Source organism: Thermobia domestica, chromosome 3, assembly GCF_964235325.1.
Source record: "Thermobia domestica chromosome 3, izTheDome1.hap1.1, whole genome shotgun sequence".
Lineage (NCBI taxonomy): Eukaryota > Metazoa > Arthropoda > Insecta > Zygentoma > Lepismatidae > Thermobia > Thermobia domestica.
In genome coordinates, this window is record NC_137456.1 from 201,440,692 (window position 1) to 201,466,258 (window position 25,567).

The 25,567-nt window shown below is 36.8% G+C and overlaps 1 protein-coding gene across 1 annotated transcript in view; it reads right to left on the reverse strand.

Moving 5' to 3' along the window:
• LOC145681564 (uncharacterized) overlaps positions 1-25,567 on the reverse strand; it is a 136,605-nt gene that overhangs the window by 57,337 nt on the left and 53,701 nt on the right. Inside the window, exons 4-5 of the mRNA XM_081753202.1 lie at positions 21,701-21,814; positions 3,344-3,460 (exon numbers count right to left, since the gene is read on the reverse strand). Of these exons, the coding sequence (XP_081609328.1) occupies positions 3,344-3,460; positions 21,701-21,814 (231 nt within the window). The remainder of the gene's footprint in view (positions 1-3,343; positions 3,461-21,700; positions 21,815-25,567) is intronic.

Genomic DNA, 25,567 nt, shown 5'->3' on the forward strand with positions numbered 1-25,567 from the left:
CTTTTAGACTTTATTCGGGGGGGGAGGGGGGGAAGGAAGAGATTCTCCGGCAACATAAGATTTTCACTTTTTATTAGTGTATTACTATACATTTGATCAAAAAATACATATTTATGAAGCTCAAGAGAGGGGGAATTACACCCTCTTGTCCTGCCCAAATGACGCCCCTGAAACATTTGCTTGCACTTACTGAAAAGAAATTCAATGAATCATTGAATAAAACTCGTTTCTGTTCGTAGATATTTTAGAGCTCTTGGCAATTTCCATAGATTTCTTAGGGAGCATCTTACTAGCTTGCACTCTTTAAAGAAAGAAAAGAATGAAACTAAAGATTTTTATGAAGCTCTGGGAAGATTGTGTGACTTTCCTTTAATTTAGGCTCTTAAAAATATTTCAGAACAAACGAATGGAAAAGACTGTTTTAAAGCTATAACGTTGTAAACTTGATTCCTGTTTCTTTTTCAGCTGAATGGAAAGAGTGTACTACGTCACACACACTGCTTTAGACAAGGAGAGGTGGAGGACGGGGAGGAGTTGGAATAAATACTAGAAGCAACTAATCGATTGATACATGTATTGCGGGAATGCATAAGAAAACTGGGCAAGAGTTTGTTATTCATTTGGACTTAGAATTTTTGTAACAAATTTTATGCCGCGGACTGTACATACAGGTAAAATATGGTATCATTGTAGAAACTATTTTTGTAGTGTGTGTCATAAACACGTTTCGTTGTCCCACCAATGCTACATGATGCCTGATACGACACAATTAAAATTCCGAATTCCATCACTGTTTCATGCAAAGAAAGCCAAGCTGTGTTTGATGATATTGAGGCAACTCAGGAGATTACTGCATTTGATGATGACATGTTCATTCATAAGCCAAATTTACTGGTGGTGAAACAAGTATGGTACAATTGTATTGAAGACCAAGCTATACAACGTCCGTGTGAAGTTTGTGCACAGCCAGAAAACATTCTTCAAAAAGACCCTATCAAAGCCTTTCTTACGTATTTATGAAAACGGAGATTGAAAATCAAGAATTTTACATGTGTTTCATAACAGACGGTGATTGGTTTTAATTTATGTTTTTCCACCAAGGATTTAAGATTGAAATTTTTTAACAGAATTTTCTTTCTTATCCAAAACTTTTCGACTAAAATTTTTAAAATTCTCAAAACAGATTTTTTTCTCTGAACAAAATTCTAGTGCCGAAAAAGTAAATATGATTTTTTCTGAACTAAAAATCTGAATCATAGTTTACCGTTGAAAATAATTTGAACCAAAATTTTGTTTGAAAATTTTAGTTTACATTCTTATAGGCCTAGTTTGGAAATCTTTGAAATTTTTTAATTAGAAATTTTTTGTTTGAAATGTTTTACTTTGGAAAGAGTTTAAAGTTTTTTAATTTTAAAATTTTTGTTTGAAAAATTAGTTTGAAAATTTTGATTTGACAATTTTTAATTTAGAAAATTATGAGTTGACAATTTTTAGTTTTAAAATATTGGTTTGGAAATTTTAGTTTGAAACTTTTTTTTAAATTTGAAAAACTTTTGTTGATTTTTTTTGAAATCACTCTTTTCATCTTGTACTTAAGGAAACCGTTTCCTCAACTTACACGTATTGCCCTAAAATACCATATATAAAATGAAGGTAACCTTGTTGGTAATCGAATCGCAGGAAAACTGTTGAACTGATTGCTTTGATTTTGTTGTCATAGTAATCACCTACTTCGAGTTAGATTTTTATCATGTTACTTTGATTAACATTCATATCATAACGGGAGGTGGAGATAATAATTTATGTAAAAAAAAAGAGTCCATCACGAACCCTTAAAGCTACAAATATAATATTCGGTATAAAAACTTCTTATTAAAATTAAACTTAAACATGAGAGGGTTTTTGAACATTTTTTAAAGGAGGCATTTTATATCCATATTATAAATACATTTATGAATATATGTATGTGTGTGTGTTTCAGCATAACTCTGGATAGCCTGGAGCAATTTATCGAACTTGAAACATTACGACTTACAATCAAGAAATAAATATTGTTGAAGTAAGACACACCTAATACTCTTATGTGATGAAAACGAGGCGACATGTAAAAATAATCAAAAACAACCAATATTAGTGTGGAATTTACAGGTTTTGAGATCCTGATATTAATAGTGACATTCTCGTTGCAATATTCTAGGGAAGACGCTTATAAAGGAGAGAGAGGAGTGACATATAAAAGGTCTTGAAAACACACAATATTAGTCCCGAATTCATATTTTCGGGATCCCCGAGATAAATAGTGACATACCAGATACTGTTTTATTCCAAATCCATTCCTATTGGCAGGAGATACAAAGAGGATGACTTGCAAAAATAATATGAAATGACCAATGTAATTGTCTAATCCATAGTTTATGGAGTAACTGAGATGAGAAACGGCACGGTACCGTTTAAGTCCAATTTTAGCTCCATTGGCATGGAAAGTGAGAAAGAGTGATGGGGACGGATCATGGATTTTTTTTATTACATTTTCATTGAAATGCATATCTTAATGTGGAAAGAGGGTTCAAGTAGTTTCCACAATCATCTCCCCGTGCCAAGAATGGCCATTACTGCTAATAATAAAGAAATGAAATGAAATTTTTCAGTTTTACGTTCCACGTTTATGCCGTGTAGGTTAAAGGAGACGGTAAATGAATGAAATGGAATGGATCAAACCAGGGACCCCACGCACCAGAAATGAACACTCTACCACTGAGCCACCGCGGCCCGGCTAGTAATAAAGATACGTCCAATATAATGGCAATATTTACGAAGACACTTGTTCAGTATACCTTTTTGAAAATACTAGTTACATCGTAGACGTGATGATTAATACCCATGACGTTACTTTTTCAAACACACAGCCAACTGAAAGAGTCAATGTAATATAAAAACATAGAAGATAGAATAGTTCATATCGTATCGGTACTCGTCCCACCCTTGTGTACTCATGTAACTATGCATTATCATTTTTTAGCAGTGTCCATTAATCTAATAAGATCTTCTGATAGCGAAAAGTGTCTTAATATTAAAAAGAGAAGATGACAGCCAATGTGACAACTCGAAATAGACTACATGTATCAAGCGTGTATTTCGAAAAACGTGGCATGTCAGATGTGATGAAGAATTGATTTAAGATTTTTTTGACTATTTACATGGAATCATCAAAGTCACAATTGTTCTCTAGATATGTGCAATAATCAGAAAGAGTAGGTATCAGAAATAATAATATTAATAACATCAACGAAAGTACGAGTAACTTGAAAACTTCAGGACTATACCAATGGATGTTAATACTTACATCAGCAAAAGCTTTCGCAACTTCAAATACCATTGAAAATAATCTAATAATGTTTTGACGGAGGAGTACATACTCATTACCCAGAGGAGGGTCTTCATCTGGTTCAAAGTTAAGATCCTGAGAAAGAAAAAGCGAACATATTATTTGAGAAATTGAACAGAAATTGAATTTGAACAAAATTTTTTTCTAATTTTTTACTGTTTTTACCAACACTGTTTTGAGTAATTTATGTTTTTAAAGAAAGAAATAAAATTTATCTTATATAAAAGCTTGAATACGTTTCTTAGATCACTTCGTTTATTACCACTTTCCATTTTACCAATTAATTATTAACCTGTCAAGTGTGAGGTACAACTTATTCCTTTTCAAAGTTGTGTTAATGAAAATCTACTTGTAAAATCAATAAGACTACTTTTACCCGCCATTGAAAAGAGACATTTTGTTCTCCCGACAGATTTTCGGCTGTTCATAAAATCGAAGGGAAACACCCTTTTTCTGTCTCAAAGGTGTGTCCAAGATAACTTCATACATTCCTGGTTTTGTTTCGAATCTTTCCATATAGACCGATAGGTCACTTTGATAGATAAATCTATTCAATAAATACTATGCGTGACGATAACACATCATTTGAGAGGAAACCCCACTAACGCACAAAATGTGAAATTCATTATGTTTTCTTCCTCCGAGAGTGGTAAGTACGTTTATGTAACTTCATTGTAGAAAGTGCCAATTATATGAATAGTATATGAGTATATCATGTAACGTGGCTATACGAACCTTAAGAGTTATTACTGGTATCACGGATGACCAAGTGATTCAGGTAGTTCCCTAACGTGAGTTTCGTATATATATATATATATATATATATATATATATATATATATATATATATATATATATATATATATATATATATATATATATATATATATAGAGAGAGAGAGAGAGAGAGATTCTAGATGGATAGATAGATAACTTCCCTTGTGTACGTCACTGGATTTTTAACAAATAATAACACATTACTACAAATACAAATCTGTTAGTAAGCAAGCTATCTACACTGAAGCAATTGACTAGGAGAAAGCCCTAAACAGGAATTAAATATAGCTATTGCCTAGGTGCATTTGATGTGTCGCTAATTGAATGGTCTGCTTGGATTCCATAGGAGGCTTAAGTCCAAAATTGATATTTTACAGGAGAGAAATTAAGTTCAAGACCTCATGAAAAATTTATGTCTATTATTTTGGCAACCAAAGCAATAGCTATATAGTTTATGCTTTTATAAGTTATTTTTACAAAAATCTTAAAATGGTACCCATGCATAGAAGTGAATGAAGGGATCACTCTCTCTTTACATTTTTTGGACTCTGGTCACTTGGCATCCAAGCGGTTCAAATGTTGTTACGATATTTTCGTTTGTTTTAAGTTCGTCTGTAAGATGAATGAATCATAATTAAAGTCTAAACCATTTTCAGACAATACTATAAACAATTAGACAGGTTATCATTTGATTCTAGTGCTTCACCCTATGATAATGCCCTTATTCACTGCATGAAAAGTTCACCATACCGGAAACACGATGACAAAATTGTGAACTATGATGACTTATGTTTTTGTTCTTATTTTTCTTTTAGAAGACAATACTTTTACAATTAAAGAGTCGAAGGGAGAAAAATATGAAATAGTGATTCACCCATCCTAGAGTGAGAGAAATTTTGAATAGTTTAAAGCAGTCTTTTCTAAGAACCAGACATTTCAAAAACATTGACAGTTCGTATATGTTTACATAAGAAATGTTCTAATAGTATGCATTTGGACAGTCCATTCAATTTTAAAGTGAGTTTTTCTTATTTCAACGTGGCTTTCCTCCTAGACTATCCAATTGAATGAAATTACGTTCGCTTCTCTACTACTTACATCCGTTTCAGAAATCATTCTAATTCTATACGTAACATATTTTCGTCAGGAAAAGTCAAGGGTAACTGAAAAGAATCATATGCTTACTAATGTGATAATTAATACATTTGCATTGATTTAAACTCGACATAATTACTGCTATCATTTTATTTATAACACTGGGTGAAAATTATGAAGTTTATACACCCGTATGTAGATATTGTGTGCATTATATAATATCTTTGCTGCAAGTTTCGTTCTCTTCTGCTAATTATATAAGCGTTCGCAAATAATATTGTGCATGCTATGTCTTACCAGATCCAGAAGCTCAGAAACTGAGAGGGAATTTAGTACAGTGCAATTAGGTTTAAACCTGGACATTCAAAAAATAACTGAAATATTTTCTAAAATGATCATGATACTATTCAGCAACTCAGAGAAAGTTCAAAAAAATCCTGCGTCGGGTTTGGTCACTATAGCCACCATATTGGATAGCCTATTTCCAAGGCCAAAATTTTCGTGGAAACCATAGCATTTACTTTAACACATTTTTTAAACACAGCAGAGATATAAACTATACCTTGTTGAAAAGATATTTGATTAGTTGTTGTTTTTCTGTGTAAATTGGTGAAATTTACACACTCCCGAGAGGGAAAAATGGATATTCTACAAACTTTCTCGGAAGAGAAATGAAAAGTGAGTTTTTGGATCCTTATTAGTTATTACGATATTTTAAAGAGAAGAAACGTAAAATGTGTGCAAATTGTTGGTTAAATTCTTCTCACACGGGATGAACGCGGTTCTGGGACATGAAATCTGGGGTCAACCTATATATTTTCAGAAAATACTTCTAATGTGATGGTAGAATATGCTTGCAAAAATTCCATCGGGCCTAATTCACCCTGAAATAGGGCGTCCGACAATACAATTGAGCTACCCTATTGACCTATAGAGGAAATTACTTGTAGCGACCTCTAGAATATTGTTTAGGTAGATTTGACACGCTTCTCACAGAATGACATAAATAATTAGTATACAAACATATTTCAGCCATTTTGTCATATATACCGAGATCTATAGGGAAGCTATAGGGACATAAATCCGTAACCTACTCTCCAAGAGGAGTAGTGTGATATTTCGCATGCCATATCCTGACATACACCTCTATGATTTGTCATTAGCCGTCTAATCAGGCCCGTTAAACGTGTGGTTATCGTCGAGTATGCTACTCAGTCGAGTGAGCTATAAAGACGTCGATCGCGATCTAGAGTGATGCATATCCAACAGCTCATCTTGACAAATGATACATGCCTCGGGTAATATCTTGCGTACATCCTACAGCATGAACTTTCTGAAATGTACATTTCGCATAAATGGTGTTATACTTGACGTGAACTAATAGCAGGTCATAGAGGTGTCTATCAGGGTATAGCATGCGATATATCACACTACTCGTGTTCCAGACGAGTATGTTTGGCATCTTGGAATGTTTCTTCTTCGATATTACTCACATCTTCCTTTTCGGGAAGTAGCAAATCTCCATCCACTTCCACTTCATCTTCTATGTCCCTGTTGGTACATCTATGCCCTTCAAGTACATACCTTGGTTGAGAATCTTAACGTACCTCTCCGGCGCTCACAACTTCTTCACAGTCATCGGTGCACGAATAGGAGATAAGATACAGCAGGATTTCAGGAGCAGCGGACTTCAAAGTTGGTATGGAACATAAACAATCATTGAATAAATTTCAATACAAGCATAAAGAGTCCATGTTACACCACACCATTGCTACACCTGATAAAAGACTCAAAACTAAAGGTTCTCTACCAAGAATTCGGGATCCGGAAACTGTGCAAATATTTAGATAGAAGGCCACGAAGGAATACTGGTGAAATATGACTGGACGACAGCAAAGGGTAAATTCAATATGGCTGCCAGAAGGTCATGCAAATCGACTTTTTCAAGCAACCTCTCAACCACTTCCCATGGGCAGATTGACTTATGTTTTGCAGATTGATATATGTATGAACACTACATATCTATTGGTTTGAAATTTCGTTGACGTATTGAACCCAATATGGACGATCAAAATGTCAATGTGTCAACGATTTGTGTCTGGAAAACGAATTGTACTATGAAAGTATAGTATTACTAGACGTGTACGAAGACCATTAAACGGTTCAAAATATCGCCATGTGAAAACCAATAAGGCCGAACAAAATCCTGAACCAAACAGCTCGTACTACAAAAACGACATTTGATGTAAAGGTCCATTACCACTAGTAGGTGAGGAAAATAATACAAATAGATAACAAATTGATCGTGCATCCAATATAGCCGCGAAATAAGGAAAAAAAATATGCACTGTAAACAGTTCAGGTGGTTTAGGCAGTGGCAACATTTTTAACTTACGGGCATTTCACCTGCAAAATCTGTTGCAGTGAATTGTAGGTGATTTATATATATATATATATATATATATATATATATATATAATTTCCCTCAAATTATCGAAAATTTTCCGTTCTTCCTATCTGCAAAGAAGCCAAAGTCTAGGTTTGTAGAGAATATTGAAGCCTCTTCAAATATCTACCTACTGATAATTTCACTCAAAACTTGTGGATGCACAGGTGAAAATTTTACAATATGGGCCAAGAGAAAATTTATTGCATTGCCTGAATCTAATTTAAAAGTCCCATTTCAAAGGATATTAATATTATGAATTTTTAATGTCCGTTGGGAAGAAGGCCGTTTTTAATGTCCGTTTTTAATGTGCCTACTGGGAAGTGTATACGCAATAATTTTGTACACTCCGCATCAAAAGAATTGCGACACCTAACGCCCTGCAGTAAGGCCACCCAATACACACCTTCTTATCCCATAATTGTGTCTGATAAAGAGACCCCTTCTCTCTCCCCCTTTCTTCTCACCCATACTAAAATTAGCGAACAACATGAACGCAATTAAACTACACATGTATTAGTATCGATAAAATGAAATAACAAAACCGACACGAAACAAGATTCATAAGTTGATTTAAGGAGAAACTGATACACATACAATGAAAAATTGAAATCAACGCATGTCTATTACACACAGGTTCAGAAATGAGGCAGAGAGATAGAGAGAAGGAGAGAGAGAGAGAAGGCGAGAGAAGAAGAAGAAGAAGAAAAGGGAGAACAGATAATAATCGAATTTTAAACTTAATAAGAAAAAAATCTAACATTATAAAGTTCCCTTACGAGAAATCCAACAGTAATATAGAAATAACGTTTGTTTTTATATATTTTTTATGACTATTCGAATAGCTATATGGAGGATGCTTGAAATTCATTATGTCTTCTTCATAAAGGATAGCATACTCAATTTCCAGTAGAACTGTAGATCTTGCAGACATATCTAAGATAATGTCAACAGTTTAACACATGCTTTGTTTACGCGTGGTTTGGTTGTAAATTCATTAGTAATCATTGGAGGTACTGATGCAAACCACATTCTAATCAACCCAGTAGGTAGCGTAGGTCATATCTACCATTCCAGACTACTAATGCCAAGTGAACAACAAAAGAAAAAAAACGAAAAGAAAAAGGAAGAAAGAAAGAAAGATACATTTTGAATGACTGCTATTTTATTGGTAAATTTTTATCAGAAATATCCCATATTAAGAGTCCAAACCGTATCATAATGAAAAGTAACAAATGTTCAAATGGAAAATTGGATGTTCCTTATAGATGTAGCAGAACTTGCATGTTTCAAATTTCAACATGAATAAATCACATGGAATAATAAGATAGAAATAAATTTGTGTCGAACTCGTATAAATAAAATTTTGTCTTCAAACAGCCAAAGAGGTTGCCATTTTCTAGTCTTTTCCGAAGATTTATCTGTTCCGAACATCCAGCATCACTTTCATCTCTTGCGGATATAATGTTGTAATTTGCACAGATACAATGAACACGCTAGAGCTGAAACGGATCATAGTGTCACTCAGATGATGTTGGTTCGCTTATGGACCACCACTTGGTCGCCCAGATGATAAAAAAGATATTTTGCTTATTCCCTTGCGTTTGAACATTATTTCTGTCAGAGATGACCAGCACTGGAGATATCCCCCGAGCACAAAAACTCGACGCTGAAGTTTCCAGTTAATTACATTCTCCAGACCAGGTCTATCTGTCTCTTGCTCCGTTTTAACTTTGGAATATGCGCACGCACAAGTGCGTGTGTGTGTGAGAGAGAGAGGGGAAGAAGTGAAAGATGCAAAGACAGGATCGGGAAACGTCAAGAAAGAGACAGAGAGAGAGAGAGAGAGACGAATATAAATATGAAACATACTTATCAGTATAGTGTATGATGAAGAACGCATACACTGTTTATTCGAATTCTCGCCAGTGATGCTTTGTAAGTTCTACAACATAAGATAAATCTCTGTTTGCAGCCAGTATTTTATGCGAAAAGGTTATGCTATGTGACGGGAAATCGAACCCAGATTTTCCGCTTGGAAGTCTGTTACTTTACCACTACACCACCGATTGATTTACCCAAATTTTGTCCAACAAATGCTGTAATATTTCTTTCTGAGAACGATAATACGAAAAGTGTTTACTGGAGACCAATGAAGTGTTTCGAATGTCTGGTGAATCCCTTGCCCTTTCCCAACCAAAATTCGTAACATTCGTCTCTATCATGATAAAGCTGTTTGCTTCCACATTCTTAAACATTGCACGTCTAATATGAGAAATCTATTCTTCACTATCACTTTGTACAAAATGCAACTTTGGTGTGAACAGGATTCGAACCTATGCTTGCCAGCTGTATTAGTCATAACTCCATTACGTTACCGCTACACTATCAGTTTTATTATTACCTTCTTGAGAAATACAAAAGGGACTCAACTAGCTGAGTCTATGCAAAAAAAATCTCTAGACATAAAAATAAAAATGACCAATTCTAGGTTTACAACTATAAATGCGTAGAACTAGAAATAGATAAATGCATAAAAACACGAGAGAGGAACTTTATTTCATGACAAAAGCACTTCTGAAAACCTAATAAAAGAAATCCTTTGCTGCTCCGGAGAATAACATTTCCGGCGTGTACGTTGAAGAAAATCAAAATAAGTGCGTGCATCCAGTAACGTGATATGCCGCTGAAATATAGTAAAGTGCTTGCTAGCAGCAAAAGCACTGTACGATGCTTAGTGGAGGGAAAAAATTAAAGTCCGGCAGAAGCATATGATCAATTTCAAACTGTGCACTCGGACGACGAGTGATCCGACCCACCATCACCTGCAAGGCGTTCCATATCACGGCGCTCCCTCACATGTTGTAAACCGGTGAGCGAAAGTGTCCTTAGAACGACATATAGTACACAAAGCATCTGGTGCTCGTTGTATTGCGCACGTGTCGGGATAAGTTGATGGACTACTTGAAACCATAACACTTGCATATAGGAAGGTAAGATTGGGTTCCAAATGTTACCCCACACTTGCTGCCACTCTATATGTGGAAACTGTTGTACTACTCGTAACTGAGTCGGCTGAGAGGACAATGTGAAGAGAACAGAATATAATGAGCGAGCATTGTGCTGCTGAGGGACCAAAGTCACCCCGGCATAAGTCCAATATCGAGTAAAGATCAAGACATATTTCAGACACTGATCGGCAAATTGAATAAAAGGGGTATTGCCAGGGTGATCGTACTCCGGCCAAAAACAGCTAAACCAATGGTTCGTAATAGAGTCGACGGATAAAAGACCCACGAAGGAATCTGCCATGAAGAGAGTTTGACATTTGAGACGGATATGAACTAAACCTAAACCACCTCGGGAACGTGGGAGGCAAATGACATTTCTGGGAATGCGAAAATAGTAACCCCGCCATATATGCCAAAGGAACAGGGATTCAAATCGTTTTGCGTAAATCTCAGGGAGGGGAAATGCCCGAGCCCTATACCACAACTTAGATGGCACTTATATATTGATAAATTGAATGCGATGCCATAAATGAAGTCTACGAAAACGGACGGAGAAGAATAACCCACGAATTTGCTTAAGGATAGGTTGCCAAACTTCTTCATAGTGGGAAGTGGGAAGTGATGTGAATGGAATGCCTAAAATAGTTAAGGACGTAACATGTGGTATAGTCTGCGTATCTGGGGTAGGAATGGGTAACTGAAATCCGTGAAATTGTAAGACTTGAGGTTTTTTCATTATACTGAAGGCCAGAGCAACTCGAGAATCGCTTGAGAAACGAAAGGACACCCTGAAGAGCAACCGCGTCGACCCCTGTGATAGTCAGATCATCAGCGAAACAATAGATGTTTTGACAAGTAAAGAGGGTAGGGCCTGGGGGAGACACAAACGCCAATCGATAGAGGAGAGGGTCTATAATTGAAGAAAACACAATAGAGCTTAAACTACAGCCCTGGCGCAAATCTCGCTTTAAGCGAATGAGGTCAGATAGATGTCCATTAATTTGGAGACGAAACGTGGCGGTGGCGTATAAATTCGAAATTACTTGACAGAAAGCTGCGGGAAAACCCCAAGCGTCTAGGATTAGACGAAGGAAATTGTGATCGACACTATCATAAGCCTTCTCTAGGTCTACTGCTAACGCTCCTGCTGGAACACCGCGAGACTGAAAGTATGCAAATAGATCTCGAAGAGTAAGAAGGGTGAATTGAATGTTATACGATTCGTGCAGAGCTGCTTGATACGGACTGATAAGTTTCTGTATGATAGGTCGTAATCGGGCTGTAAGAACTTTAGTAAATAATTTCAAATCGACTGGCAATAAAGAGATAGATCGGTAATCAGCCACAACCTGCGCCTTGGACGATTTGGGTATAAGTGCTACAACAGCAGTAATAGCATTAGCCAACCAGGAATTAAAAAGTGTCACAAGTGTACCACTAAGAATAGGCCAGTAATGATGGTAAAAAGATACACTCAAGCCATCTATGCCGGGAGAACTACGTCCCTTAGACTTATTGAGAACCGCAAAGATTACGTCAGCAGTGATACGGGGCAATAAAGCCTGACAATTGTCTTCTGTCAGCCGCCGGGGAAGGGCTGATAGAAAATCAGGAGCAAAAAGAAAATCCGAATTCGACGCGCTCGTAAGGGCGACATACGCGTAAATTCTTGTAAAATCTGTAAAGGGTCGGAAATGGTATCGCCATTGGCCAATACTAACGATTCAATACATGTAGCTCGTCGCTGTCGAAACAGGAGATCCACATGATACAATGAAGACGATTCTTCCGGAAAACAATGATATAGATCTTCTTAAAAATACGCCTGCAACGATACTCGAGAATCGGTTTGACGCATTCTACGTTTAATATCGTTAATACAAGCCTGATTAAGTAGAGACGGTTGTGCAGCCCAGAGGTCACATAGTGCTCTATAACAAAGCTCATATAGCTGACGATCATGCTGTTGGGAGAATTTCCCTCTCCATTGAAAGAAACTACGGAATTTGGGTTTTCAATAAGTAGTCCACCACGCAGTATCCGTTGGAAAATAACGTTGCATTTTACGCCAGTACTTAAAACGCTCAGTAAACTCTTCAACAGTGTCGTCTCTTAACATCACTTCGTTGTTGATCTTCCAGTATGAACGTCCCCTCCCGCCGGAAGAAAAAAAGGCAGTTTAAAATGAACTAATACAGCTGCATGATTTGAGAACGATAAAGGCCTTGTATGAACATCAAGGACAACTTTACTTAAGCTAGCATCGACGTAAATCCTATCCAAGCGACTCTGTGTCGTAGTACACGTGTATGTCATTGCATGCTTAGAGTGAGATCTAAAAGAGCATCGTGGAGTTTAAGAACTCTCACCAACTCAACTAAGGCATGACAGGGAGGTGATGGTGTGAGCGAATCACGTGCGTCGATCACCGCATTATAATCGCCGGCTAATAAACAAGAATTAGGGACCTGGAGGTAACAATGATGGAATGACACTGGAAAAAAATCTTCCCTCTCTCGTGTTTTAAGAAATCCACTAGGGGCATATAAGCATATAATACATATACCGTGAATATAGCAACGGATGGGTCTCCCATCCTGAGATAGCATAACCCTGTCATAATGTAGACCCTTTCGTACTAACAACGCTACACCAGTGTTTTTTTCAGAATTCACTATAGCATTATAGTCAGAGAGAAAGTCAAAAGTATGAAAAGTGACTTCAGTTAAACAATAGACATCTGCACGATTCCGTTCAATAAATGGTTGTAATAACGCGAGATTCTGTGCAGAACTAATTCTATTAATGTTGAGAGTAATTAAAGTAAAAGCATTTATCTACGCTATACTCCCACACAAAAACACTAACAGCAGTACAAACGAAAACTTACTTGTAGCGCCCATAGAAAAACACTGCAGTAGACAATAAATGTATGACACATAAAAAATTGAAAAAGGAATCTTCACCTTGCTAAACACACAACTCAATGCAACTGTAAAACACTCATGAACTGAAAGAGGAAATAAGAAAAAACAAACACACTAGGCAGGCACGCTATATCTCGGAATCTGACGTAGCAAGGTATTTGAGACTGTGGTCACGTGACTTGGACTGTATCGCACCTTGAAAACCACCAATCACAGCTGTATGTTCTTTCTTTTTTGTAGTTGACCTAGATACCCTTCGGCGTTTTTGTTGGGAAGGTGGATCAACGGCAATCAACGTAGCACTGGGTGATATAACAGAATTGCTAAGAGAATCAAGACCCTGGGAGGGGGGAGGGTTCACTCGGACACATTGTCACATCTGCATTCTTGAGATTCTCCGAATGTATCGTAGAGACCAGAGGCAACTCTGAGGGCTGTTGCTCAGACACCGAGATTTTTTCTCCTCCAATGCTGACGACATGGTGGGTAATGGTAAAGGCGCGACGGATCTCGTTGGTAAAGCAGGATACTGAGATTCGTCGGGAACACTGTTATCCTTTGCAAACCCAGTCTTAGATAAACTTGGTTCGTCACATACGTGATCGGAAGATGCCGGAAGCGGATTAGATCGCCATACTTTCCCCAATTCAGTCATAATCACTAGCGGCGAGGGCGGTTTTCCCCCATAGCATTATTCGTCTTCTTTAAATGACAATTAGACACTGTATGTGACGTGCTCTGGCATAAAAAAACAAGTAATTGGCTGACCATCATATGAAACATTCACTTTGTAACCTTGAACTATCAATCTAGACGAAATATGCTTCATTAGCTCAATATGTATGACTCGCACAGCACTGCCAATGCCTGTAGGAAACGGGTCCGCCCAAAATTGTCGTTCTACTCGCCTTACGTATTCATAGGCACGAAAATGTTTTTCCAATAATTGCACTGGAGCTCCCAAGGGAAAATCATAAACTCGCACCAATTTTACAGGATCCTCAGACGGTAAAATTCGTACTGTACTGACGTTACCATCCACATTATTAAAGGGCACAGTCTCAGGCACTGTCAAGGCAAACTGTTCATAACCTGTGAGTGATTTAAACTGAATATAAATACTAAAAGTTTCTTCATGAAGTTGAAGAGCACAAATCTGGTCAAACAGGCGAGGAAACTTCTCTAACAGCCATTGGTAAACTTGACTGGAATTAGTTCGAGAACTTCGATAACGCTTATCGAACAGAAATTTGTATTGTAATTCTTATAAGACATGACACTCAAATTTCTAGACACAGGAATTGGTATCACCACAAATAGCAAACGTACTACCCGTAATAGGCAAAAAAGATTTCACTAAGTTCACCACACCACCAATGTGTGAAAATCTTATGAATTATGCTCCCAGCAGGCTTTCCGACTTGAGCTGCTCGAAGGCACGAGCACGAATGTCTATCATGCCAGCTGAAACTATAAGCGAAATATTACTTACTTTAGCCTTGTTCTTTGGAACGATCAAGCTTCTTCCTGTAAGGTTATTTGCACCTAATACACAACGAAATTCATTTATTCGATGATCTAGAGAGAAATTATTACCCACTAGTAAAGGAAACAACATACAATCCAGGAAAAATTACAGAAATAAAAACATATTATGAATCAATTTCGCCCTGCAAGTTCGAAAGTACACGAATAATAATAATAATAATAATAATAATAATAATAATAATAATAATAATAATTATTATTATTATTATTATTATTATTATTATTATTATTATTATTATTATTATTATTATTATTATTATTATTAACAATTGGCCGGTTTGCTGAGCTAAATTGAGAAAAAATAATAGTATGCTCCCTTATTCATTCACGTTTTACTATTAATAAAGCGTTTTTGATATCGGTCATTTTCGATGAGTTTTACATAATCCTCCCCTTCCCATGTTGCGGAGCGCGACGTCTTCAGTGTCATTGTTCATCTCAGCCACCCGGAAAACTATGAATTCGACAATGATATTGGTCATTTTTATATGTCTGCCCCTCCTCCATGTTGCGAGCTGAATTTGAATTTAAAAAACAGATATGTCACTGTTCATCTCAGCGATTCCAAAAATTATAGATTCGATACTAATATCGGTCATTTTCCGTTCTCTTTTAAATATTGCTATCCTTCTCCCTTTCTTTAGTTACACCATCAAAATGATATGAGGAAAACTATCTCCGGTACGGTGGTTTAAGACTTATTAAATTATATATATATATATATCTTCCTTTCTCATTCCCCTTCTCTAAGTTCTAGCGTCAAAGTGAAACAATAAAAACCATACCAGGCCCGAACCTCATCTATGTTAAAAATTTGACCGGGATAGGTCGCGCGGTTGAAGAGTTATTAAGTTTTATTTATTTTTATATATCTTTCGCCTCCCCACCACTTCCATAGGCGTTACCGTCAAAGTGATATGATGAAAACCACTCGAGGCTCGAACTTCATCCATGTTGAAAATTTGATGCAGATCTGTCCGGTGGTTCAAAACTTATTAATTCTTTAACATAGTCACATTTATATTTATTTCCATCGATTTTTATATATCTCCCCGTCCTCCCCTTCCCTACATTCCTCCATTAAAATAAACGGATAAAAGCAATCCATGCACAAACGTAATGTATGTTGCAAACTTCATCCAGATTGGTCCTTTGATTCAAAACTAATTAAGTTTTCTTTAGTTTTTATATTTTCCATTCTCCCCCTCCTCTAAATAACACCATCAAAACGAATAGATGAACATACTCCCAGGCCCGAACATTATCAATGTTGAATAGTTGATCGAGATCAGTCGGGTGGTTCAAGAGACTATAAATCACAGTTACTTTATTATTATTATTATTATTATTATTATTATTATTATTATTATTATTATTATTATTATTATTATTATTATTATTATTATTATTATTAACAATTGGCCGGTTTGCTGAGCTAAATTGAGAAAAAATAATAGTATGCTCCCTTATTCATTCACGTTTTACTATTAATAAAGCGTTTTTGATATCGGTCATTTTCGATGAGTTTTACATAATCCTCCCCTTCCCATGTTGCGGAGCGCGACGTCTTCAGTGTCATTGTTCATCTCAGCCACCCGGAAAACTATGAATTCGACAATGATATTGGTCATTTTTATATGTCTGCCCCTCCTCCATGTTGCGAGCTGAATTTGAATTTAAAAAACAGATATGTCACTGTTCATCTCAGCGATTCCAAAAATTATAGATTCGATACTAATATCGGTCATTTTCCGTTCTCTTTTAAATATTGCTATCCTTCTCCCTTTCTTTAGTTACACCATCAAAATGATATGAGGAAAACTATCTCCGGTACGGTGGTTTAAGACTTATTAAATTATATATATATATATATCTTCCTTTCTCATTCCCCTTCTCTAAGTTCTAGCGTCAAAGTGAAACAATAAAAACCATACCAGGCCCGAACCTCATCTATGTTAAAAATTTGACCGGGATAGGTCGCGCGGTTGAAGAGTTATTAAGTTTTATTTATTTTTATATATCTTTCGCCTCCCCACCACTTCCATAGGCGTTACCGTCAAAGTGATATGATGAAAACCACTCGAGGCTCGAACTTCATCCATGTTGAAAATTTGATGCAGATCTGTCCGGTGGTTCAAAACTTATTAATTCTTTAACATACTCACATTTATATTTATTTCCATCGATTTTTATATATCTCCCCGTCCTCCCCTTCCCTACATTCCTCCATTAAAATAAACGGATAAAAGCAATCCATGCACAAACGTAATGTATGTTGCAAACTTCATCCAGATTGGTCCTTTGATTCAAAACTAATTAAGTTTTCTTTAGTTTTTATATTTTCCATTCTCCCCCTCCTCTAAATAACACCATCAAAACGAATAGATGAACATACTCCCAGGCCCGAACATTATCAATGTTGAATAGTTGATCGAGATCAGTCGGGTGGTTCAAGAGACTATAAATCACAGTTACTTTATTATTATTATTATTATTATTATTATTATTCGCGTCCTTTTGAATTTGCACGATGAAATTACTGCATCATATGTTTTTATTTCTGTATTTTTTGCATTGAATATGGTTTCCTTTATTAGTGGGCAATAATTTCTTGGGCAATAATTTCGTTGGGCACTTAGGTGCAAATAACCTTACAGGAAGAAGCTCGATCGCTTCAATGATCAGGGCTGAAGTAAGGAATACTTGTGTTCTAGTTTCAGGTGAGATAATAGTGTAGCGCTAACGTAATGGAGTTATGACTAATACAGCTGGCAAGACTAGGTTCGAATCCAGTTCACACCAAAGTTGCATTTTTTTAAAAAAGTGACAGTGAAGAATAGATTTCTCATATTAGACGTGCAATGTTCAAGAATGCGGAAGTAAAAAGCTTTATCATGATAGAGACGATAATGTTGATTGGGAAAGGGCAAGGTATTTACCAGACATTCGAAACACTTCATTGATCTGCAGTAAACAGTTTCGTGTTATCTCTCTCAGAAAGAAATATTACAGCATTTGTTGGACAAAATTTGGGTAAACCAATCGGTGGTGTAGTGGTAAAGTAACAGACTTCCAAGCGGAAAATCTGGGTTCGATTTCCCGTCACATAGCATAACCTTTTCGCATAAAATAATGGCTGCAAACAGAGATTTATCTTATATTGTAGAACTTACAAAGCATCACTGGCGAGAATTAGAATAAACAGTGTGTGCGTTCTTCATCATACACTATAGTGATAAGTATGTTTCATATTTATATTCGTCTCTCTCTCTCTCTTGACGTTTCCCGATCCCGTCTTTGCATCTTTCACTTCTCCCCCCCTCCCTCACACACACTCACTTGTGCGTGTGCATATTCCAAAGTTAAACCGGAGCAGGAGACCGATAGACCTGGTCTGGTGATTAACTGGCAACTTCAGCGTCGAGTTTTTGTGCTCGGGGGATATCTCCAGTGCTGGTCATCTCTAAAAGAAATACTGTTTAAACGCAAGGGAATAATCGAAGTATCTTTTTTATCATCTAGGTTACCGAGTCTCAGTCGAATTACCGGGTCACTACGGCTTTGAATCCTCGACCAAGTGGTGGTCCATAAGCGAACCAACATCATCCGACTGACACTATGGTCCGTTTCAGCTCTAGCGTGTTCATTGTATCTGTGCAAATTACAACGTTATATCCGCAAGAGATGAAAGTGATGCTGGATGTTCGGAACAGATAAATCTTCGGAAAAGACTAGAAAATGGCAACCTCTTTAGTTGTTTGAAGACAGAATTTTATTTATACTAGTTCGACACAAATTTATTTCCATTCTATAATTCAATGTGATTTATTCATGTTGAAATTTGAAACATGCAAGTTCTGCTACATCTATAAGGAACATCCAATTTTCCATTTGAACATTTGTAACTTTTTATTATGATAAGGTTTGGACTCTTAATATGGGATATTTCTGATAAAAATTTACCAATAAAATAGCAGTCATTCAAAATGTATCTTTCTTTCTTTCTTCCTTTTTCTTTTCGTTTTTTTTTCTTTTATTGTTCACTTGGCATTAGTAGTCTGCAATGAACCTACGGTACCTACTGGGTTGACTAGAATGTGGTTTGCATCAGTGCGTCCAATGATTACTAATTAATTTACAACCAAACCACGCGGAAACAAAGCATGTGTTAAACTGTTGACATTATCTTAGATGTGTCTGTGAGATCTAAAGCTCTACTGGAAATTGAGTATGCTATCCTTTATGAAGAAGACATAATGGATTTCAAGCATCCTCTATTTTGCTATTCAATTAGTACTGAAAAAATATATATAAACAAACTTTATTCCTATATTACTGTTGGATTTCCTTTAACGGAACTTTATAATGTTAGATTTTTTCTTATTAAGTTTAAAATTCGACATTATTATCTATTCTCCCTTTTGTTTTTCTTCTTCTCTAGCCTTCTATCTCTCTCTCTCTCTCTCTCTCTTTCTCTCTATCTCTCCGCCTCATTTCTAAACCTGTGTGTAATAGACATCTATTGGTTTCAATTTTTCACTGTATGTGTATCAGTTTCTCCTTAAATCAACTTATGGATCTTGTTTCGTCTCGGATTTGTTATTTCATTTTATCGATACTAATACATGTATAGTTTGAAATTAGAATTGCATTCATGTTGTTCGCTAATTTAAGTATGGGGTAGAAGGAACGAGAAGAGAGAGGGGGTCTGTTTACCAGACACGATTTTGGGATAAAAAGGTGTATATTGGGTGGCCTAATTGCACGGCGTTAGGTGGCGCAATTTTTTATGCGGAGTGTACACATTTTATGTTTCTTCTCCCTACGACATTGTAATAACTAATAAGAGTCCGAAAACTCAAATTTTCACTTCTGTTCTGTGAAGTTTTGCAGAATTTCACCTTTTCACATAAAGTAAAATATAAATTTTCTCAATTTTCACATAATAAGAAAAAATAAGTGAACATCTTTTCAACAAGGCATAACTTTTATTTCTGCTGTATTTACAACCTGTATTATAGACAGTTAAGTAAATGCTATGATTTCCCCGAGAACTTTTGGCGTTGAAAATAGGCTACCCAATATGGCGGCCGTATTGATCAAACCCGACTGGTAACATGTTGGGACTTTCCCTGAGTTGTTGAATAGAGCATCATAATCATTTTACAAAAGGTTTCAGTTGTTTTAATGTACAGTTTTGTCCTTTTTTGCTCTAATTGCTCTGAACTAATTTAGAGGATGGTGATTTCTGAACTGAAAAGCTGTTACAAAATTTTGAAACCTAAAATTGGTAGAGCAATAAACAATGGTATCGGAAATGGGTTCCTTTTTAAATAAAACAGAACACGTGTAAATTTTTAGAAGACTGTGATGCTGACGGGGAAGTGAAATGTCATTTCCACGTGCACTTGCCTCTTAGTTCTGTTGTCCTCCAGCAATGGCTCCTTTGGTGGATATTTGTGTCTCCATTGGTGCGTCTCCTTTCTTCCAATCGGTAAGTGACAGAAACAGTGTGAACTTGGGTCTAACACGGTACACATGAGAATACAGTTATTTCAGCGACGATAAACTTAGCCGAGAAAGAATACTTTTGTAACTGATAAAACATTCTCGTGAAATTTTATAGCAAAGGGAAGAATAGATAATCATCTATATAGGCTAGAGCAAGATTCGGACTTCTAAATTCAAATTTATGATTCCGCCCGATTACATCTTCGTCGTTACAATATTAAGCTTCAACTCGTCCTTCTCTAATCCATTTAGATGGTTTTCTCAGACATTCCTCAGGTCATTCGCTTCCAGTTCGATGAAATTGAACGTATATGATGAAACTGCAAACTACGTGGGCAAAGGAAACAATCTGTAGTTTTGTTCATTAAGAAACATAGAGAACAAGTCAACATAAAATTGAAATGCTTTCGTGTCTCTAATATAATTGAACTGTTAATAAACTGGTGAAATTGTAATTAAAAAGTGACTTCAATATTGATTTAATGATAATAATATGAGTTCATAATTTCAAATAAATAATGATTAATATTTTCACTAATAAAGTCCAATATGCTATGTCCCAAAATTTGTAATTATTATAATACATAATTCATCCTAAAGACACGATACCTGCACAATATTGTAGCGAATTTGCGAAATTGCCCATACCATCTTAAGCAATTTCGCTAATTGCAAGGCTTCGTTTTAGTGTCTGAAACACAATAAATGCCTAAAGGAATAAACAATTTTTTCGTAGATAACAGAGATAACCTATTTCATGGAACGAAAATAATATATCAATGTTCATGTTTGAAGGAGGCTGTAGAGTCTTAACTTCACCACTCAAAGATGTCATCAATAAGTGAATGAAAAAATAAATCACATAAATTATTAGGAAAGCAATATTAATTCTACTTTATATTCATAACAGTGACAAGAAAAATAAATATTTAATTACAAAATCATTTTAAAGATTTTTCATATGAGCGTTTGCAATCAATTATGTGTAATCGTTACTTACGTTTGGCACTCCATATTCTCCCATGCCTATATTGAAATATTTCCTCATGATTCGTAGAAACGACTTTACAACTGGACCCAAAGATATCAGAGCCTGCATCACTTTTTCCAAGAACTGAAAAGCAAAATGAGAATCGAAATGTTATTTGTCATACATTCTCCACTCCCTCTTAAGAAAATGAAGGTTCAATTTTTGTATTAAAGAAATCAACATTTTTCGAATTTAAAATTTGCAAATGGGTTGAAATAACAGTTTATTTCGACGCTTAACGTAGCTCTGTTTAGTACATTCTGTTACAAGGAAAAATTAACTTCTTAAAATAAAATAAGACAGAATACAGGTCATTTAACAGTAGTTATAAGACATAAGAAGTGTTAAAGCTTCCGACAATTAATGACCTGTCTATTTATCGGGATTAATTGGATCTTTAATGATTATAGGGAAACGTCAGGTAAATTTTAGCTAACGTCATAAAAACGTCAGAAAAGCCTTTGATAGATTTTGGGAACCTTTCAATCATTTGAGGCTTGTCCAATTGCTTACTTCCCCTTTATTAATGCTTGCTGTATGTAGCCCATGAATGCTTAGGGTATAATTAAACCCCACAAAGAATCGAATAGAAGTGAAAAAAATCGAAAAAAATGAAAATTTGCCATGTATTCGCCTCCTGTACCCTTCTTCACTCGCCCTCCCAACGGGTCGTACGCATCTTGGTGTTGCTTTGGTAAAGCAGTATAACTTTACAGTTGATTGGAAATAGGATTCATTAGACTAACTAAGTTTATTAAATTTTATTAAAAAATTGAAACATTGGAGTTTTTTTTTATATAAATTTCATCAAATGATAATCAGGAATCACACTAGCGGAAGATGTGAGTAGAACCCGAATATACACGAGCGAAGCATTGTGGTCTTTGACATCACCCTCTCCCCGTCTCTTTGCAAACGTATTTATTTTTTTGATATTTCAAGCGGCAGAGGCGGCCTTAGTTGTATGCGGGGTCCTGGGCGGGGGAGTTCTGTAAGCAAAGCCCCCCCCGGAAGCCAGGAAACATATGTGAAATTTTTGAGGGGGTAAGAGGTTCCTATGGCATGGGGGTCGATATAACTTACGACATTAATGATATTCGGAAACATTTTCATGCATGCAAGATCAACAAACTAGAACACATAATGAAACTATCACTGAGTTACGAAGCAGCTGCTTTGACGGTCACACACGGAAGTCCACTTTTCTGGCTTTTCGCTGTGCAAAATCGTAGATAAGGTCCTCGTAGTCCATTGTTGAGGCAACTTCCTTTTCGATGGACAAAATAGCTAAACCGCACATTCTGCTTTGCGACATTGTTGATCGTAGATAGTTTTTGATAAGTTTCAAGTTCGAAAAGCTTCTTCACGCGCTGGAAACTGTCACAGGAATTGTCAACATAATTCTGTATGCAATAACGATGTTGGGAAATGAATCTCGAATGGGCCAAACGTATTGAAGACACTCTTGGGCGGCATTGATGTTATCAGGAAGCATTTCTCGAAAAATCTTCAATTCTGCGCACAAGTCAATTCCGTCCAAATCGCGTGAATCTTCTGTAACATGTTGTCAAAATCCATGCAGCACTTTAACAAATAATCGTCGTTCAATGACTGCAAACCCTTCAAGTTGTATAGAAATCCAAAGATTGAAGCATACTCTTCCAGTTGTTCGAATCTTTCTTCCATTGAGGTAAGTGCTTGATCCACTATCCATAAGAAATATCCTGTTCTGAAGCGCTCCTCCGGCGAAGATGTTTCTTCGTCGTTACCCTCATAATCGAATTGTTTTTTCTTGCATCTGACTCTTCGTTCCTTGAATTTCTGAGCTACGTTCATTTCGGACCCAACTTCCCTTGGTGCGATCATAGCATCGGAGAATCCGGTTTCCCGGTACTTTCTCAAGAAAGTAACAAGGCCTTTTATTTGCTGTATTGCCAAATCGAGCTGCATGTCAGCTGATTACAAAGTTTTGCTGACAGCATTCACGGCAAATAAAATGTCATACCATATGATTAAGCTCAGAATAAACTCGAAGCTTTCGAGCTCATAATTTGCAAGATATTCGGCTTCACTTTTTACTAGCGGATCATTGGCGGTGTCTGCGACAGTCAACAGTGCCTCCCTGACTTCTTTCGCCTGATAACGCAGCGCTTTCACACTTTCCAGGCGGCACTCCCACCGCGTTTCTGAAAGTGATTTTGTAGTCATGAAAGGCACGGTTTCTTCCAAAATTTTCCACCTTTCAGCCGAGGCAGCAAAGCATTTATATATTCTCTGTATGACACCAAAAAACGTCACTGCTTGGGAGTTGCATTTAGCCACGTCTCCTAAAACAAGGTTCAAATTATGCCAGCCACACGGAGTGTAAAATTCTCAACTGTTCTTGCGAAGAATGTGCGCTTGAACTCCTTGGTGTTTTCCCTTCATGTTCGCACCATTGTCGTACTCCTGGCCACGACAATCGGCGATGTCCAGACCGAGGTTCGCCAGTGTGACAAGAAGAGCTTCAGAAACCCCTTTCCTGTTGCGTTGTCCACATCCAGAAATTCGATGAAGTGCTCCACCACCTTCACTTCCGGATCTGATACGTCCACAAAACGCAATATTAGGGACATCTGCTCTTTGTGGCCAACATCAGGCGTGCAGTCAAGGATGACGGCAAAATATTTAGCAAGTTTCACTTTATCAATAATTTTCCCCTTTACTTCTGACGCCATGAGGTCAATAAGCTCGTTTTGGATCCTGTGCCCGAGATAATGGTCGTGAGCCTCATCGTTCTTAATTCGGCGGAGATGTTCTCATCGTTCTTAATTCTTGCATTGTTGGATCGAATTTGGCCAGCATCTCAACTAAGCCTAAAAACTGATCATTGTTCGGAGCATAAATTTTCTCCGTTCTTCCACGAAATGCGCTGTTGTTTTCGGTAAGGTACTGTACAATCGCTAGAGTTCTTGTTGACACAGCGCGCCAATGCAGCTTTTCTTTTCTAATTCGTTCTAGCATCATGTTATCTATTGCGCTACCATTGGACATTCTCCGAGCTGATTCCAACCACGCTGTCATGCACTTAACGTGATTTACAGAAACTTCGTGGTGCTGAATTTTATAGCCAAGATGCTTCCAGTCGCAGCAGCCTTCGTTTGCTAACTGGCCTCTAGTATCTGTCGTGCCAAACAACTTACAAGAAAAGCAAAATACTCTGTCTCTGATCTTCGAATAACTTAGCCATCGCCTATCCACTGTTTCTCCGTTCGGCATCCTCCGTGCAAAGAAATTGTTCGAAAAATGTCTGTTACCTTCGTCCTTTGGGTGTTCACAGTCACTTAGTCTGATTGGACCCTTCTCCACTAACATGTCACGCACTTCACAGTTAATATGTTTCCAATTACCTGGATCGTATATGTCCTCGGACAGTGTGCTTGTCGTTTGAAGAGTGTCAGAAGTATGCAAAGGAATGGTCGCGCTTTCACAGAAGAGGTCACTTTCTGGGTCTGTTGCAACAACGTTGTCCCCAGAGAATTGCACCAAGTTTTCATTGTTACTTGTGGGACAACAGGGCGTAGAAACAGTTTTGTTGACGGCTAGTTTGTTTTCTTCGTCGGACGCAAAATTTGGTATCACAACCTGGTCTGTCGCATCACACCGGTCGCTCACAGTCACATACAAATCATCATCCGTGTTCTCAAGTTTTTGGTGTTGATCCGCTTATTTTACCGCTACAACAAACTTGTCCAAAAATCCCTTTTGCTTCTGAATGAAATCTTTATATTTCCTTTTCTTGGCTTTCGCAGCCCCACTTTCGTATTTACGGAATTTGTCTCTGTCTCTGCCACTCAT